The sequence below is a fragment of the Polyodon spathula genome, chromosome 5, assembly GCF_017654505.1.
Source record: "Polyodon spathula isolate WHYD16114869_AA chromosome 5, ASM1765450v1, whole genome shotgun sequence".
Taxonomy (NCBI): Eukaryota; Metazoa; Chordata; class Actinopteri; order Acipenseriformes; family Polyodontidae; genus Polyodon; species Polyodon spathula.
The window spans coordinates 58,445,114-58,463,183 of record NC_054538.1 but is presented as its reverse complement, the minus strand read 5'-3'; the positions used below and the strand labels follow the sequence as shown (position 1 = coordinate 58,463,183).

General features: G+C 37.5%; 1 protein-coding gene across 1 annotated transcript in view; it reads right to left on the bottom strand.

Annotated features, from left to right (window-relative positions):
• Positions 1-1,751, bottom strand: part of LOC121316100 (isthmin-like) — a 31,538-nt gene extending 29,787 nt beyond the window's left edge. Inside the window, exon 1 of the mRNA XM_041250871.1 lies at positions 538-1,751. Within this exon, the coding sequence (XP_041106805.1) occupies positions 538-675 (138 nt within the window). The 5' untranslated portion in view covers positions 676-1,751. The remainder of the gene's footprint in view (positions 1-537) is intronic.
• Positions 1,752-18,070: the final 16,319 nt, after the last annotated feature.

Genomic DNA, 18,070 nt, shown 5'->3' with positions numbered 1-18,070 from the left:
TCTTGAGCACAGCTGACTTCAAGCATTGCACACTTTGAACATTGTGAAAGCAAAAATGACGACAATTGCACCCCATAAAACTAAATGCATGCATGCTTTTATCAATTTACACAGTGGTGCAAGCCTAAAACATATTAACTGTTATGTGGCAAATGTAGCTTAATACACTGTTCTGAATCTGAGAATATTAATTACATATATGCACATATTATTATCCATATATGACATCAAATTATAAATACGTTAGATGTAAATTATGTCATCCCTAATACGATGTTTCTAGTTCTACAGTAAAAAATAAAAAAATAAAATTCCTCACCATCAGATACAATGTTAACTGCAGCCCCGTGCGGCTCCAAACTGTTTAACAGTTTACAAACTATGAACACAAAATAAAAACAGCTGAACAAAATTAGCGAGTACAAGAGTAAACTTTTAATTTAGTTACACGGTATCAGGCTCATGGTGACACTGACTGCTAAAGGCGGAAAGCAAAATATGTTGTTATAACTGTACTTTACATGATTGGTACCTTACCTCTGTAAGCACAGTGCCATGCTCTCTGCTGTAAGTCACGTTTGCTTGATGCAAAGGGCTGCTCCGCAGCACGGTGATGTGTAAAGTTAGGAGAAGAAGCCCCAACAGTAACAGAAGCTCTGCAACCAGCCGCACCATCCTTTTCAGCCTACCGGCTTTGGGACCCTGCGGGGGAGCAGCGGATCCACTGCCGCCTCCGCCCGCGGTAGAGACTCCGCTCTCCGGATCCGCCGGGGAAGAGGAGCCGCCACACCACAGCGGAGCCACTTCGGGATTAAAAATGACAAACTAGGGGAAATGTTTTAAGAAAAACTAAAAATAACTAGATCCTAAACGAACGGGGTAAACCAAAGTGCAATTATTAAATATGTTAAACTATTTCAAATTCTTATTCAGCATGGGCTCTGGTTTGTTTCAAAGAAATAGAAATACCCCAATTTCAACAGTTGTTAGGGCACATTTTTAACAGAGTTTCATTGATGTTTTTAGAATTATATATATGAGTAATAGTTCCAGTCACCTGTCAGACTTTTGTTAAATTGTAGTCTAATATTTAATCTAAAATGCTTGATAAATATTGTGTAAAACTAATAAATCAATATCCATATGCGACTTCTAATATAATATACGGATCAATATACAGAACCAATAGTAGCCACTTTATAAATATTCATAAAGAAGCGATACTTCGTTACTATAGTGATTTGAGTAATCTAAAAAGATCCACATTTAAAGTATTTCTTCCAGGTGAATTTCAAACCACCGGGCGACATATCACTTTGGTTGCAAGCCTGTCAATCTTGTATTTTTTTCCACATTATTCTTTCCTGCTCAATATTGCTTTCTTGATATCATCCCTGCATACTTGTTTTCACTTTCTTTCGTATTTTTAATCCTCAACTTTAAAGTCTTCAATTAAATATTTTTTTTTTTCTTTTTAGATATTCCTTTGCTTGTGTCCTTTTCCACTTTTCTCTTGTAGTTGAACTTGTTCGTTATGTTCCTCTGTCAGTTTGTTGCTCCAGTACACTTATCTGAATCGGTATTCTTTCTTAATAAAAAACACAGCATTCTCTTTAAAAAATGCCCTCTATATTATTACGCGCTGCTGAAGTATGTAGTCGATGTGTGCAAGTCGCACTATGTGTACAGCTGCACAGGGCATTCGTTAACGACTCCTCTCTCACACACTCTGTTTGTATTTGACTGCTCTCTGTAATGTTTTTATACTGCTCTCTGCTGGTTTGCTGTCAACTCCCCTTCCCCCTACTGTTAACCCTTATATCTCTCCTGCTTTCACTTAGCGCTGTCACTCGGCAACACCAAAGGTAGATACAAGGAAAGTATGCGTTTTGAATCTTTTTATTTGTTTCGAAAATCTTTTCAATAGTTTATATTATTTATATTTTGATTATTATAACAACACTGAACGCTCACTTCAGGTTTGAGGCTTTTTTTTTTTCTTTAATAATTCCTCGTGCAAGTTTGTGCTGATTTATTGCAAAAAGGCTTGTAAATACCACACAAACTGTAACGCAGTTTGAACACATCCTGTTACATTATGTTTTTGTTGTTTGTTGCATTATTAGTATAGCAGAGGATATGAATGAAACTCTGCAAGTACACAAACACATTAGAATCGTCCCTGCCATAAAACTAACCCTGAAAACCAAAACCATAAAATAAAACCCAACTAATCCCTTTTATATCTACAAGCACATCTATTAAAATGGAAATGTACAAATTTGACAGTTTACAAAGTTAATTTAAGAATGGTTATTTTTCTGTGGATTTCACTTGGACAGTAAACAGTTCAGGCAAACAAATACATGCCATCTTGTTTACTCAAATACTAGTCAACAGATATTTTAAGTGAATGCACACTCTGAAGTGCCTGAAGATTGTGAATCTGTTATGTTCCCAAACAAACCATTTCCTGAATAGGGCTGGAGGGGGCACCCATCTAAGTCGAAAAGTTGGTAATCTGTATTTGCATACGGATTAAAGCTACAATTCATTACTTTCCAGGTGGTTGAAAGACAAGAAAAGGTTCCATTGACACCTGCCCCCAAGAATCATGTAATAAGCAAGGTTTGATGTCTTGGGGGTTGGGAATGTCTGGGTTTGATTAAGGCAGCTTTGAAGAGAAACGGTTATTGGCTGGGCTGTGCTGTGGCGTGGAATACACATATGGTGAATATACTACAGGTGAAAGGATGAGCCAGTATTAGTACTAGCATTTCAGACTGAAGATGTTTGTAACTCTTTCCTATTGAGTTATAAGTGTAAAGGTCTTTCTTTGTTCTGTGTTACAGAATCCCTTGTAAAAATACAATTATGGAAATGAATTTGGTACAGTTTCTGCAGCTGTATCTTCATCTTTAACCCTGTTATGAAAAAAGACTTGCAGAAAGCATATGAATCAATTGTGTCAGTCCTACTAGTCATGTTCACAGCAAGGTGTTGTTTAACTTCAAGCTTTATGACAGTTTTACTGTTGTTTTACATTTAGAGATCATCTACTATTACATTGATAAGTATTTTGAAGCTATCAATATTCTGAAGACTTTGACAAATAGCTGTAGAGTAAAAAGACACATGTAAACAAAAAACAACTAAGTAAACATCACTTTAAGTTAACCTTTAGATTATAAATACCTACCATTCCTTATGTGGTCAAGTTCCTTTGTAACCAACCACCTCTGGCCTAACCACAAATCAAAATGAGGCAAAAAAAATGTAATCAGCATCATTTTCTCACTGACTTGAGTTGCCTAGAAATATTGAAACAGAACATCCATAAATTCAAAAATAAAGTAAAAGGAAAGCTAAGCCCCCCCCCCCCCCCCCCCCCCCAAAAAAAAAAAAAAAAAATCAAATAAGAATATTGAGTGGACACAAAAGTTAACATAAATAGAAAATGCACTTAAATGCAAAGTTTGTGGCCCTGGAACTACTTCACAGTATGTCGTGTAAAGGCAATGTGAGAGACCCACATTTTTCATTTAATTCATCAAACAAATACTAGGATGCATTTAATAATATTGCCAGTTAATAAAAAGAGATAAAGCCATACGGTATGGAAACACAAGTATATATATATATATATATATATTATATATATATATATTATATATATATATATATATATATATATTACATGTATCTATGTTATTTCCAAGAGAGTTCCAAGCTTGGGGGTGGGATTATAAGCTCAGTAGTTTGACTCCTAAACAATTAAAGTTTTTAAAATTATTACCGGTATGTCAGAATTTCCCTCTAAAGAGATACCTCTTCATTAAGATCTTAAGCTAATTTTACAATGCCAGTCTGCAATACCTGTTCTGTAAGATCTTAAGCTAATTTTACAATGCCAGTCTGCATTTCAAGCTTGTCTTTGAGGGATGTATACCACTGCAGAGTGCCCAGGAACACAGGTTTTCTAAAGGGTGCAATATAATGAAAGATATGGTTGGTGCTTATGTTATGGGTAGTAGCAGTAGTGCATTCTCAGTGTCAGTGTAACAAATGAATGGTAGCCCTACGGGGTGAGAATATGGGACATTTCTAGCCATCAATCACAAATGCTGAAGCCTGAATAAGGTGTTAGTATGCAATGGCACCAGGAATTTACAACAGCTGTCCTCAGTGAGGGTCAAGAAGAAGCAAAGGTGAAATAATTATGGGGATGGATATGGGCAATCTGCAATAATAAAAGTCTTGGAAAAGCAGAGTCATTGATTATACAACGCCAAGGGTCACTGAAAATGTTCACAATATGGCCCTATTCCTACCTGATTCCGGAGAGTAAAGACTTCTGACTCTTGGGGTCAACAGTAAGTAATTGGAGGCTACTGTGTAAAAATTGTGGTTGGAATAAAAAGTCCTAAGGTAAGAAAAGGTTGGGTTGGTTCTCCTTTTCTGAAATATCCTTGCATGTTTCTAAGACTAGCTGTTCTGCAGTAGTACCATGTGATAAGAGAAGTAGAGGTCTCTGTCCTTTGATGAACACTGCTGTACAAAAGTCTTAGGCATTTTGCACACACACACACACACACACACACACACACACACACACACACACACACACACACACACACCATGTTGAGAATCACTGCTGATGTATAGTTTACTTTGAGTTGTGATCACAACTTTTTGAAGATTCTGATCAATGTGAATTAAAGATTGCTAAATGACAAGCTTGGTTTCTTCTCACCCAAACTAAGCTGTATTAATAACAGTAGTAGATAATAAGTAGTTTTAATAGTGGAAAACACTAGTGAAGGCTTTGAGTAAATTGTTGATGCTCATAACATCGATATATATTGTAACTCCTGTATGTGTCTAAGACTTTTGCACAGCAGTGTATGTCTCTAAAGTCAAATCCAATGGAGTAAGTGTGTTGTACAATAAGGAATTGTAGGGTTTTATGGGGAGCTTTAAGAATTCTAGTGACACCCTTCAACTGGTATATGTTCACAGACAGAACCTATTTTCTCTTAAAGGGACCCTTTCTAGTTGCTGGCCTCCATTGATAAAAATGGAAGGTTCTTGCAAGAGTTTGCCATGTAGTTGAAAAAGGAATATTATTAGAATTACACAACCCTCCAACAATTGGAGAAAATGAAGAACTGGAGAACAGCTAGGAGCCAGCCATTTGTTTCCTGTACTACCACACTTAGATGCCTTGCTTACAAAAAAATCTTGGTATCCTTGAATAAATAAATACACCTTCAACTTATGCAAAATATTTTTAATGAACAATCACAATTGGAGTAGTGATCCAAATAATAATTTACTACTCATGCACGTGTCCCCAGTGATGACTGCCAAGACTAGTTTCACATGTTGGGGTCTATTTTAATGATTTAAAGTGGCGAGTCCAAATACAGCTGCCCTTTATCTCTGTATTAACCCTACTAGTGTTTTCCCCACAAGTGATTTTTTTCTCCCTTGTTAGTATCATTAAATGCAACAAATAAATATGGTAGAGGCTCCCAAGGTCGCATACGATAAAGGCACTTCTCCCTTAGCCTTGAGATTGCCAGTTCGAATCCAAGCTATTCCACTGCCGACTCGGGACGGGAGTTCCCAGGGGGTGGTGCACAATTCACTAAGCTCTGCCTGGGCAGGGTGTGGGTTAGGTCGGCTGGGGAGCCCTTGGCTCACTGCACACCAGCGACCCCTGTGGCTAGCCATGCGCCTGCAGGTCTGCAGACCAACTGCATGGTCCTCCGATGCTGTAAGTTCTGAATATGGCTGCACGGTGGGCTTGCAGAGCAAAAAAAGCGAATGCTGAGGACGCTCGTTTCGGAGGATGCGAGTGCTCGTCTTCGTCTCTTCCGAGTTAGTTCAGGGGTTGCAGCGGTGAGCCAGGTTGAATATTAAATGGACATTCCAAAATTGAGAGAAATGTTTGAGAATGAATAAAAATAATTGTTAAAAAAAAGAAGAAAAAAGTTGAAATAGGTCTGTGTTAAGTCTTAGGGCAACAGTATTAAAAAGCACCATTATTTAGATCTATAAAGTATACCTACAGAATGTTTGTCTAAGATTGCCTCTACACAATTTTAGAAGTGACAGCCAGGAATGGAATTATCATGGTGAAAGCTGTATAAACTTGTCTATGATCACAGTCTTATCTTTCCATGTATCGAATCCTATATAGACCCATTTGTGTACTTTTGCTCATTTTTTAAGATAAATGTTCCTACTTCGTAAGCGGCATCTTATAATGCTAAATACCATACTGAATACTGAAGTTGTTTAAGATGGCACTTACATACAATAATTGATGCAAACCAGAACAATTGGCCTTAAAATTAGTAAAATGTCCATCTTATAGATAGACTTTCATCCTTTATTGGATTCTGGGGGAGGGGCAGCATGCCAGATCTATCACGTTTAAAGTGAGAAATTAAAAAAAAAAAAAAAAAAAAACTGCACACCTTTCTGTGGTTGATTGGCGCAGTGAGCTTTTTATAGAGATGGAAACATTTTTGGAATGAAAACCAACAGACAGGGGGTCGCCAGGACCAGGGTTGGGAGCCACTGCTCTAACAGTAATAGAATAAAGAGTTAAAGTTACTGAACGTTTTTTGGCATTGGCATCAACATTGTGCACAGTTCTGTAGAGTGGTTTTGCATTATTGAACCAGAAGCTCTGCACTGGGCCTGTTCTCTTGTATTGAGGGACCCCTTTTCATATGAGTGGGCCTCTTAATAAAGGTACAAAATCAACACACCTCCCATCTTTTGCCAAGCCTTTGATCTGTATCTTGTCTGGACTGTGTGTGACAGGTCTCAAAAGTGCCAAACAAGGCATGGTACACAGTAGAGTATGGCCATGGTTAAATTTAATTAAAAAGTTCAAAGGAACACCTCACACTTCCCATGAAACACAAAGTTGCACCCACTAGTTTCTTTTTATACTGTATGAGATTCACTTCTGGGTTATGTATGTTGGTATGGATGTTAACCAGACAAGAATGATCTTATCAGAGGTTATATAGTTATAAAAAGAAATAATAAATTACTATTGTATTACCATAGCCCCAGCTTCGATCTGAACTTTAACATAATATATAATAACATTTATTATTAGTCGCTTGCAAATGATTCTACTCATAGATCTATTAACTTAGCGGTGGGTTTTGGGGGTTACAATACTTTGTTATAAAAACATGAAACTGTTTGCCAAAGATTATCAAACAGTATACAAAATTTAAATCAATCCAACATGATGTTCAGAATTTATAATCCTCACAAGCTTTCATAGAAACAAAGAAACACGCAAATAAGAAAACGTATGAAAACAGTTTGTGCGCTTTGCATGTAGCTCACCATATAATTACCTACATTTCACTGTAATTACTGTTAATTATTTCCCAGTTAATATAAAGCACATGTAAAGTTAAGCCTTGTAAGTAGTCATGGTAGTTTGTCTCAATCCATTCACGGCTTGGCTGGAGTCACAACTCTCACTCTAGACCCCGCAGAACTGCTATCACCATGCAGACTCAGATTTATGGTACTTGACAAGCATTCAAACTAACTACATGTGTATTATTGTCTCTTCATTTAATTAAAGTATTTTTAAACATTTTTTAATCATATTCATATGTTGTAAATCCCAGCAAAACATTATAACAAATACAAAGAGAGCTTTGCTTGTTTAGACAATTCTACACAGTCGGTCAGAGATGCAAAGTAGTATGCCGGGTATGCTCTTGAAGAGTGTGTCTCAGATGCTACAGCAGCATCACTTAAGTTTAAATAGCTCTGCGCCAAGGGGAAAGCCCTGCTGGTGCACAGGTGTGTGGGGAATATTGGGTGGAAGGGAGGTGTGGCTGTGGCTGGAGCTGTCAAATTAATAAATTAAATTATTAATTAGGCACCAGCCACAAGTGTTTAAAGGATGATCACGGGTGTTAGCGAGGTAGCGACGGTGAAGGAACAGTGCAGTGCGGTTTGTTGATTTTGTATTGTGCATATTGTTGTAAATAAATGCGTCTGAGCGCTTAACTGTAGCGTTTCTGATCTCTGGGTCTCCATGCCGACGCAACCCGTCACAAGCTCTAAACTTGTTATCTCAAATGAAGTAGTTTTCTCAGGACACTTTAGAAACAAAGTGGTTTTTGTATAGTTTTCAATGCTACTCAAAACTCATTTATCCTTTTTAATGGCAAAGGAAACAAGCCATTAACAAGAAATCTCTGCAGCCCTTTCTCATTGTCATGCTTAGCCTTTTGCATGAGAAAGTACTAGGTTAGTCAGTTTATTATTATTATTATTATTATTATTATTATTATTATTATAATTATTAATAATAATAATAATAATAATAATAATAATAATAATAATAATAATAATACTAATAATATAATAATTTAGAATCTCTTGAAATTGTTTAAATAAATTAGTCTTTAAATTTTTTTTAAAAATGCACCCCTTTTCAAATTAAAATATCTCGTAAGGGTTCTTTTGCCAAAATTATTAACAAGAACCATTTTACCCAGTCAGGCGTGTAGGTAATAAAACTATTTTTTAAAATTGTTTTGGACAGGATTTAACCTAAGATGATGCTTATAAACAGTCCTTGAAACAGTTTGTTTTTTAATATGTCACCAAAGATTATGTGTTATGTGAATAATGAATATTATAAACAAATAATGTTTGCTTCAATGTCCACATTTTTATTTTTAAACCCCCTTTAGAAAACAATATTTAAATAAAAACTGTGAAAAGACTAAGCATGAGTGATCTCTTAAAGGGACCCTTATATAAAACAATGCAGGCAACAGTTATCTACAATGTCATAATCTTAATTTTTAAGTCAATGTAATGTTCCTTTCTGTTACCTTTCCTGCAGAATGAGCCAAAATATACTGTAAAATCTAGAGGTGAGTGGGAAAGCCAATGTGAGCTGCCCCATTTGGGCAGGAAGCTGGATTAATCTAACTAGCCACTTACCTCTTGATCAGTCATGATGGAGTGTTAAGTCTTGCCATGTTGTTAGTGCCACCTTCTTGTGAGCTTCCATGGTGATAGATCTGGCATGGCTCAGTGGTGGAAGTTCAAAGGCCCCTGTCTGATCAAGGTTGCCTAAATCATAAGAGGCTGCATATAGCACACCAAATGGCGGTTTAGTGCCAAAACTGCTCTGGTGTGAAAAGAGCCTTATTATCCCCTTTACCACATGCTGTCTTGTCATTACCTTGTGCTGATCTCAATGTGATTCATTGCCCAGATTTGTCTCCTTTTGGTCAACACAAATTTCAGTACTAGCACTCAGATTATCCTACTGCAATCCATTACTACTGACAATAATATTATGTAGACACCATAGCCCAAATACATAAAGACCTAAAGTCTATGGAGTTATCCATACAAATCCCACAACAGTTTCAGCTTTGAAGACTTGTGCTCAATTTAAAGTAATTGTTCCTACTTTCTAAGTACCATCTCATAATGTCAATCAGCATACAGAATACTGACATTGTTTAAGATGGCACTCACATTAAAAAAAACCAATGCAAAGTAGGAAAATTGACCTTAAGAGTGGCAATATGACCATCTTATAGACTTATCCTTTACTGAATTCTGAAGGAGAGGTATTTAAAACAATTCAGGCAACAATTAACTACAATGTCATAATCTACATTTTTCAATCAATGTCCCTTCTTGTAGAATGAGCCAGAATATACTGTATAGCAGGGGTTTCTTACCCTGGTCCTGGATAGCTCCTATCCAGCAGGTTTTATAGGTGTCTTTAGATCACCAATGGCTGAAGATCTGGAACACCTTAATCTTGACTAATGAAGACAATAATTGGTTCAATTAAGTAACAGAGATTGGTTGAAACGAAAATCAGAAGGCCCAGTAGCTTTCCAGGACCAGGGCTGGAGACCACGGCCGTACAGGGTCACAGGCACATGCATGTTAAATTCAGACACAGTGAACACTGGAGCTAACAATCACAAAAGAAAGACATGCCATACATTTCTAAAAAGCTTACTGTATGGCTCACAGTATATTACCACCCAACAATATCCCACGAGTTGGCTTTGAGAACTTTACTGAGAAGATTTAACCAACGAGAGACATATTTTTGTGTGGTAATATATTCTGACCCATATTATTATTTTATATATTCTATGTTTCTTACATTCTTTCTTAAGCTGTTTAAGTTTCATTTTGTTTGTGTAAACAACGGTGCTGTAGAAAATGCTGCATTCATCGTTATGTATGTGCAGGTTCCACCCCCATTTTGTACATTTTTTGCCGACAAGATGAAATTCGAAAGGTTTATGTCCAGGTCCTTTTCAGGTAGCTAGTGAAATGATCTCATTTCTCCTACTGCAAACAAGCATTATGTACTCTGTTTATACAACAAATGCATATACAAATAGAATTTTGCGAATTGAATTGAACTGCACCTTCTGCAACCGTTTGTACCACTGTTATTCTCCTATAAAAACGAATGAATTGCTCTGAAAACTACACTACACAGAAGCCCAGCGATGACGCTTTTAAAAACGATTTTTGTATGTTATTTGGATCACTGGACAACGAGAAAACAGGTTTTAGGCATTACGCTGATGGACTGTCTGTCTCTGCTGCGGCGCTGCCTGTGTGCTGTGTGAGTCGAGTTGTTTAAAAAAAGCAACTAGCTGTTTTGTGAGAGTTCTGTTCTGTGGACTAATTTTGGAGTTGTATATACAGAAAAGTAAAAAAAAAAAAAAAACCTTAAAAAAACCTTAAAAAAAATGATCGTCAACCCCCGATTAAAAAAAAAACTTAATTGAATTTATGAATTCATTTATTTAGTTATTATTGCAAATCCGTTGTTAAATCTTGTTAAGAGATTTAATATTTAGTTAAATATTTAGCTAAATGTTAAATCTTGTAATTAGATTTATAAATTATATGTGAATGTACACATTTAAAAATGTATTTATTTATTTTCACAACATTTATAAATCTGAGGAAACAAATACAAGATTTAAGTTAAATCTGGAAAAAAAGACGTTCAAATATTAACACTTTCTTTACACATGGCACCCCCTAATTGTCCAATGGTGTCTGCTTTTTACAGTGTACCACCTTCCGCTGTAAATCCATCTCAATTTTGCATGCAGCTTCGTAGCCAGTTTCAAAGCCACGATTCTGCCTCGGTCCGCCAGAAATACGCAGTTGCGAAGTTAGTGTGTTATAAGACCTGCATGAATGCAAGTGCGCTCTATAGCCCTGGCAACTAGTAATAAAGTTGTCAATAAGCGGCCTGCAATTGCTAATATCAGAATTCCATTAACATTAAAGTCTGTGGGACAGGACTGGTTCCTGGGAAAATGTTGTTAATAACCAAAAGTTGTCTTTATCAGAGTTGCTAATAATTTATCATTAACTCCTTAATAATACTACGTACTCAGAGTGTTTTTTTTTTGTTCATGTTGTTATGACAGGGCTCTCTCAAAATTGTAGATTCAACAATAAATATTTATTTATTTTACCAACTGTACCAAACATAAAGCCACTGTGTTTATTGTGCACTGAATGTGTGTCAGTAGTTAAGGAATACAATATGAAAAGGCATTTTGAAACCAAACAAGGAGCTTTTGGAAATATGTATCCAGGGGGCACAGTAGTTAGAGGCGCTGAGCTCTTCTTAACAGTTATACTATTAACATGTCACATACATTTAAAAATGTTTGTAATGGTACTCCGTTAAATTCTCACACTGTTCTATTATTAAAGTACTATCCATATGGTACAATGTGTAAGTCTTGTTCAATATATGAACATTAAATTATATAATATTTATTAGATTGCAGAGTAAAATGTGCAGAGTAAAATACTCTGGCCCGCCTACTCCTAACTTTTTTCCCAATCTGGCCCTGTGACGGAAATATGAGTTCTGGTGATGAATCTTCCTCCCAATCTATGAGGGTGCTAAAGAACAAGAGGAGAAGTATCTGGAAGGGCTGGCCTGACAGTTCGTTTCTGGGTCAGGGAAGTGGGTCAGCCTGGAAAGAAGCGCAACTCTGTTGTAAGACCGTATTGATTTGAAAGGTAAACGAGAGGCAGCTGCAAGTAATAAGGCAGCTGCAACCGTTTACCTAGATATCATGCAGGATTACATATAGGGGCCAGGGTAACGCTGATCTTTTCCTTCGTTTGGGTAGAACGTTTGGAGGAAGAAGGAGCGAGAGTGGAACTCGCAGTGTTTTTGTGATTACGTGTTGTGTTTGTTTCACTATGGACAGTTAGAGCACTATTCCGGAGCTGTCGCAAAGGGTCAGCACTGTCCGGAGCACCCCTGCACACCACCGTATCTGTATATTCACCACGCACCCTCACGTCTGCACTCACCCAGGACTGGTGACCGTGGGTTCATTTTTGTTCTGGACTGTTCCCTGTTTTGTTATCTTCGCGCTTTACACATTGTTGTGTATAGCCGGGGATTTATTATTTTACGGTCACCAGACCTGGATTATAAATAAAAGCACCTTTTCACTGGAAACTGTTGTCTGCCTGTCACTCCTGCATCGCATCACCGCTATACCTGTTCCCCTCCACTAGCCACTTTGCCACAGGCCCCCTTAAATTAAAAAAAAAAAACTACTTGAAGAGCCCAGCTCTAAGGCAACTCTGTCTGTCCAGGGTATACGAGAAACACATGCAAGCAGCTTTACAGCAAGTACAGCATAAACCAATCTGTGTTGTTGCAGACGAAACTACAGATGGGAGAGATAAGTGTTGTGAACATTGTATTTAATTTGTAATTTTATGAAAATTGTATATCTTTGTAATAATGCCCCCATTTTCGACTATTCTGTATATTGCAATGCCAGCAATATGCTGGTTTTTCAAAACAACTTTACAGTATTTGTTGACTGACCTACAGTTGTTATAGTGGACTGCTTGAAGAAAGATTTTCCTGAAAACTACAGTATCTCAGGGACTTAAAAAAAAAAAAAAAAAAAAAATTCAATAGATTTTTACTGTAAAAATGATATTTATGTTAGAAATATGTTGTTAATTCTTAATAAATTGGAAAAAACGGAATTGGTCATTTTGAAAAACTGAATAAAAAAGGCAATTGGTCATTTTGAAAAGCGGAATTTGCCATTCCCAGAATGGAAAACCAGGCGCCCTACTGGTGTGGCTGCTGAACTCTGGTGAGTGTGGTGGTGTCTTGGGACAAGGAGGAGAGATCATTACCATGGGGTACTTTGAGCAAATTTCATTGAGCTCTGTATTCTAAGGCTGTAACTAAAGGCAACAAACCTGTGCCATTGAAATAAAGATTATTGCTAACAAAACAGGAGTGTGAATAACATGCTTTAAAAAATGAATCTTCCAACAAATGAATGTGTTAATTGCAGAAGCTAACTACTTTATTGACAGCCCTAATTATTAACCATATGCAAAATCCTGGCTGAGCCACTGCACTCAAGTTAGATAACAAAAGTATATCCCATGCAAGATATACACTCTTGTGGTATAAATACATACAGTTATGTAAGACTTTTCAGAGACTTCATGTGAGTTTAGAAATCAAGACCATTCCAGATATTGTCGTCAACAAGATGACTTTAATTGCAGGCATTCAACATTAATTCACTGACTGTTCACTCGCTGCATAACATGAGCACACCACCACAAGCCACTGGCTTTCTTACAAAGGGTGGAACTGTGCTACTGCCAAAACATTCTCTCTGGGAAACACTATATCACAAATTCGTATTGATTTACCTTTAAACATTGTACTTGGTTTCACTTTTAGTTGTTAACAATACATGTTATTTGAACTTTGAATTAGTATAACTTCTACCACTTGATTAACCATTTAAATATAACCTGTAACGTCTGCAATGTATATTGTGTATACTGGTATACAAAAGCTTCACTATGTTGGATAGTAATCTATAGGTTGCCAAAAGTCTCAGAGGAGGAACAGGTGGTAAAGATTAAAGCAGGTGGATTTGATATTGGACAGACCCCTTGCATTCCAATAAAGTTAGCTCTTCTGGAACACGGAATGTGCTCCAGGGATACATGGCATCTCTCCAGACAATAACACCTGAGAGGCCTTCATTATTGGACTTAGAGTAGGAAAAACACTGAAACAATTCAGGATATATTCACTGGACTGCTTCTTTATTTTCAAACAGTGAAGTGTGTAAATTGTATGGTGTGTCGTCATGGTTTCTGTGTATCAGTATGTAAAACGTTGGGAAAGGCCACTGTTTAAATCATTGGATTAGACCCCTTTGTTCTTAAATTGTAAAATATGTTGTTAGGCTTTATAAAATACAACGACACAGACCATAATTCTTTCTACAGATTTCTGTACCATCACTGGGCTGTTTGAACTCGCTGTCTGACTGTTTTATGTTATCTGGTACAGGTGGTATTGCTATTTTATTGCACTGCGTGCTGTTAAAAAGTAAAAAGCTACTTGTGGCCTGAGCTGACAAAAGAAATTTAAGGCCTGAAGAAAAGGTTTTAATTCACTCCATGGTATTGCTGTGTTGTTGCACAAATGTGGTGAAACAAATACCATTTTTGGTAAAATGTCATGAATGTGTCTCAGTAAATTGCAATATATATATATTATATATATATATATATATAGATAATCATATATCTATACATATATATTATATATGACATATGCCATATGTGGGCAATTTTGTTGCCTCTTTTACCCCACCTCACTCAAGGACCAGATTTATCATAGAACTTTTTTGAAAGAAACATCTTTAAATATTACAAAATGGCTTTTCAGTCCTCAAACTAACCTGCTAAGTTCTGTAACAATACTTTACACCAAAATGCAATTTGCACACTTTTCTGTCAAACAAGTCTGGCCCTAAATATCATGACAGACTGTTATTTTCCATATACAGAAAAAAGTGCAGTCTGTTCCAATCCCAGTGGGACACCTCCAAAAACAGATTTTTTGTAATGGCGACTTTCAAGATCTAGTCTAATGAGTGTATGACACAGAAGAACAGGGAACTCTGTTTTAAGGACTTGGCACGACACGTCCTTGGAAGCAAACGTTTGCTTTTGACTTGGTTACCTGGTAAAAGATTGGCAGGTATTTCAAAGAACACCCAAAAAACCTTATCTCAGCAAAACTATTCACACATGTTAAATCTTTAAAAAGAAAATACTTTAAGGAGTTTTTTTTTTTTTTTTTTTTTTTATCAGATAATTGTGCGAACAGGTGAAGCTGGCCTCAAATGAATCCACATGTGTTTAAGACATATATTGTTGCCTGGTTGTTAATTGCCTGAATCTCTTATCTCTTTTGTTACAACAACAAAAAAAAAAATAATAATAAAAAATTAAAAAATTAAATAAAAAATACACTGACAGAATTTGTGAGTACCATGCTGAGGATCCAGTGCTATAGCCATGTCATAAAAGAATGATATTTTCTGAAGCTAAACGTTAGACTGCCATTATTTAAATTAGGACTCCTATAATATTGTCAAATGGTGGCACTACCTAGTTCATTTTTAACCCACAAGATAAACCACATGTGGATCCTTTTTAGGCTATTTTACAGTGCCAGGGAATCTACCTGGATTGCATCAAACACTAGTGATGCCGTGGGTCAACCCGCAGGTCGGGCGGGTTTGGGTTAGATACATTTAAATAAACTTCGGGTTGGGTTAGGTGCGGGTCAGCATTAATTTGCAACTATTCATAATATGTCATCTATAAAAAAGTGTTGACAATTACATTTTGAAAAAAACATATCACACTATATATTTCTAAATATTGTTGTAATAATAATAACAATAGCATTTTTCAGACTACTTACTGGTTTAAATTGCTATCTGCAGTTCTCCAATTACTGCTGGGCATGTGCAGTAAGAAGGAAATGGAATGAATCGATTTCCATGCGGTGTAGTCAGCAGTTTAACGTTAAGTAAAATAAAAAATACACCTAGCAAATTCCTTACTAAAACAATGACACATGATCTATTTTGTGTTAATTGTCTAGACTACTAAGTAGGCCAAGTTAATAATAATCATCATTTAAGAAAAACACTAGTCATTCAGTTTCAATTGAAAATAATGTTTTATTCGCACTCTACACCAATGTTTACTATGCAGCAGCATGATTTATTTAGTTTTACTGGTAGCCTACTGGCTAAAGTAAAAAGCAAGTACGCTAAGTATTCATTTAATTTTACATCTGTACTGTATACTGTAATGTACAGCTTTATATATTTTTTCATAATGTAATGTGTAGCCTACCCAAAAAAACCCTACAATTGACAACTGACTTGCTGTCAGTGTACACTCTGCACTAGATATACATTTTTATGTGTAAAAAACTCTGTAAAGGCACCCTTGTTAAACTAGTGCAGAAAATAACAAAAAGCACAATGTTAAATTAGGTGACTGTAAAAGATGAAATGCGAGTTAAAAGTAAGATCGGGGATGAACAACTCATGTCATTTGTCAGCTCTGTTTGAAATAAAATTTATGCTACCAGAATTAGGCTCGGGCAAGATATGAAGGTAAAAGCAGAGATTATTCTGCAGTTAACAACTTTTTCTGAGTTTAGTTATGAAACAGAATCAGCTAAATTTGTCACCTGATTAAAAATAAAACCTGAAAACCTCAAACCCTACTTGTGTGTGTGGGTGTTTGCATTTACTTTTTCCAAAATACCTGTTTTATTTCTGAGCAATATGGACCTCTGTTAATATGGGGCATAACACATTATTTAAAAATAAAATACAGTTCATGGTTGTATATAATTCATATAGTTGTATTTAGGCACAGGGATTGCACAATCACTTCACGTGCAGATAAAGTATGTAACAGTATGTGAGCACGGGGATTGCACAAATTAGTTCACATGCTGGGGTTCAAGTGGATAATTAGTGGATAAAAAGGAAAGATGGAGGAACAGCAGTCCGGGTGTTACTGCTGTGCTGAGCCGGGGCATTCCCACAGTCCCTGATACCCCCTTGGACAGCTACCCCAGTTATGCCCCATCCGCGGAGGTGGGCACTACATGACCCGCTGCCCTATTCATCAGGAGAGGGAGGAATAGGGGTCGACTCGGTCTCCACTACCAGTAGGGGGTGGTAGATTGCTGCTCCCACCACCCCAGCAGCAACAGCAACAGCAGCAAGAGGAGCCTAAGAACCTGTTCCTCTGGTGCACTTGCTGCAGGAAGGAGGATCACTGCTGGAGGGACTGCTTCGAGGATCCACGAGCTGGTGCGGGCAATGTGAGCAAGGCAGACACGACTGGTCGGGATGCCCCTATGCCAAACCTGCATCGCCTGGGGTGTCCAGCTCGCCACTGCCCGGGGATGCCTGCACGACACCGCTCATGGTTGCCTGCAAGTCACTGCCCAGGGATGCCTCCAAGTCACTGCCCAGGGATTCCTGCACGACACTGCCTGGGGATGCCTGCACCATTGCAGGGGGATGCCCTTGCGCTACTGCCGGGAGATGCCCTGGAGGTCGTTTGCAGCTGATTTCCAGGGATTTGCTGGGGTTGGAGGAGCCAGCCTTAGAGCTGCCAGCACATCTGGCTATGCCAGCCATAGCAGTATTTCTGCTGCCGGAGTGTGGGCCCCGGCTGTCAGCTTTTCTGCAGCAAATGGGGCTAAGGGAGGAGGAAGAAGAAAAGCAACGCGTTTCTTACCACAGTGCTGTCTGAGTGTCTGTATCTTCTGGGTCTCTCATGTCATCCACCAGCCATCCTTGTGACAGAGACTTATTACTGCCACCTACAGGACTGGAGTGTACTTTAATCAATGCTGTTATATTGCACAACCACTCAGAGAGAGGGAGAGACAACACACCCTCACCCAAGCTCTCTGTGTCACTGTCATGATCGACAGGTGGATCTTACGGGTTTACGACCTCCCGCTACAGGATCATGCATGTGCCAGAGAGCAAGCACAGACCTCGTCCTGTTACACCATGTTTGAAATTGTAGCGCAACATTTGGTGAAGGAGTAAGTAGGTGCAAGATGTTTTTGTAA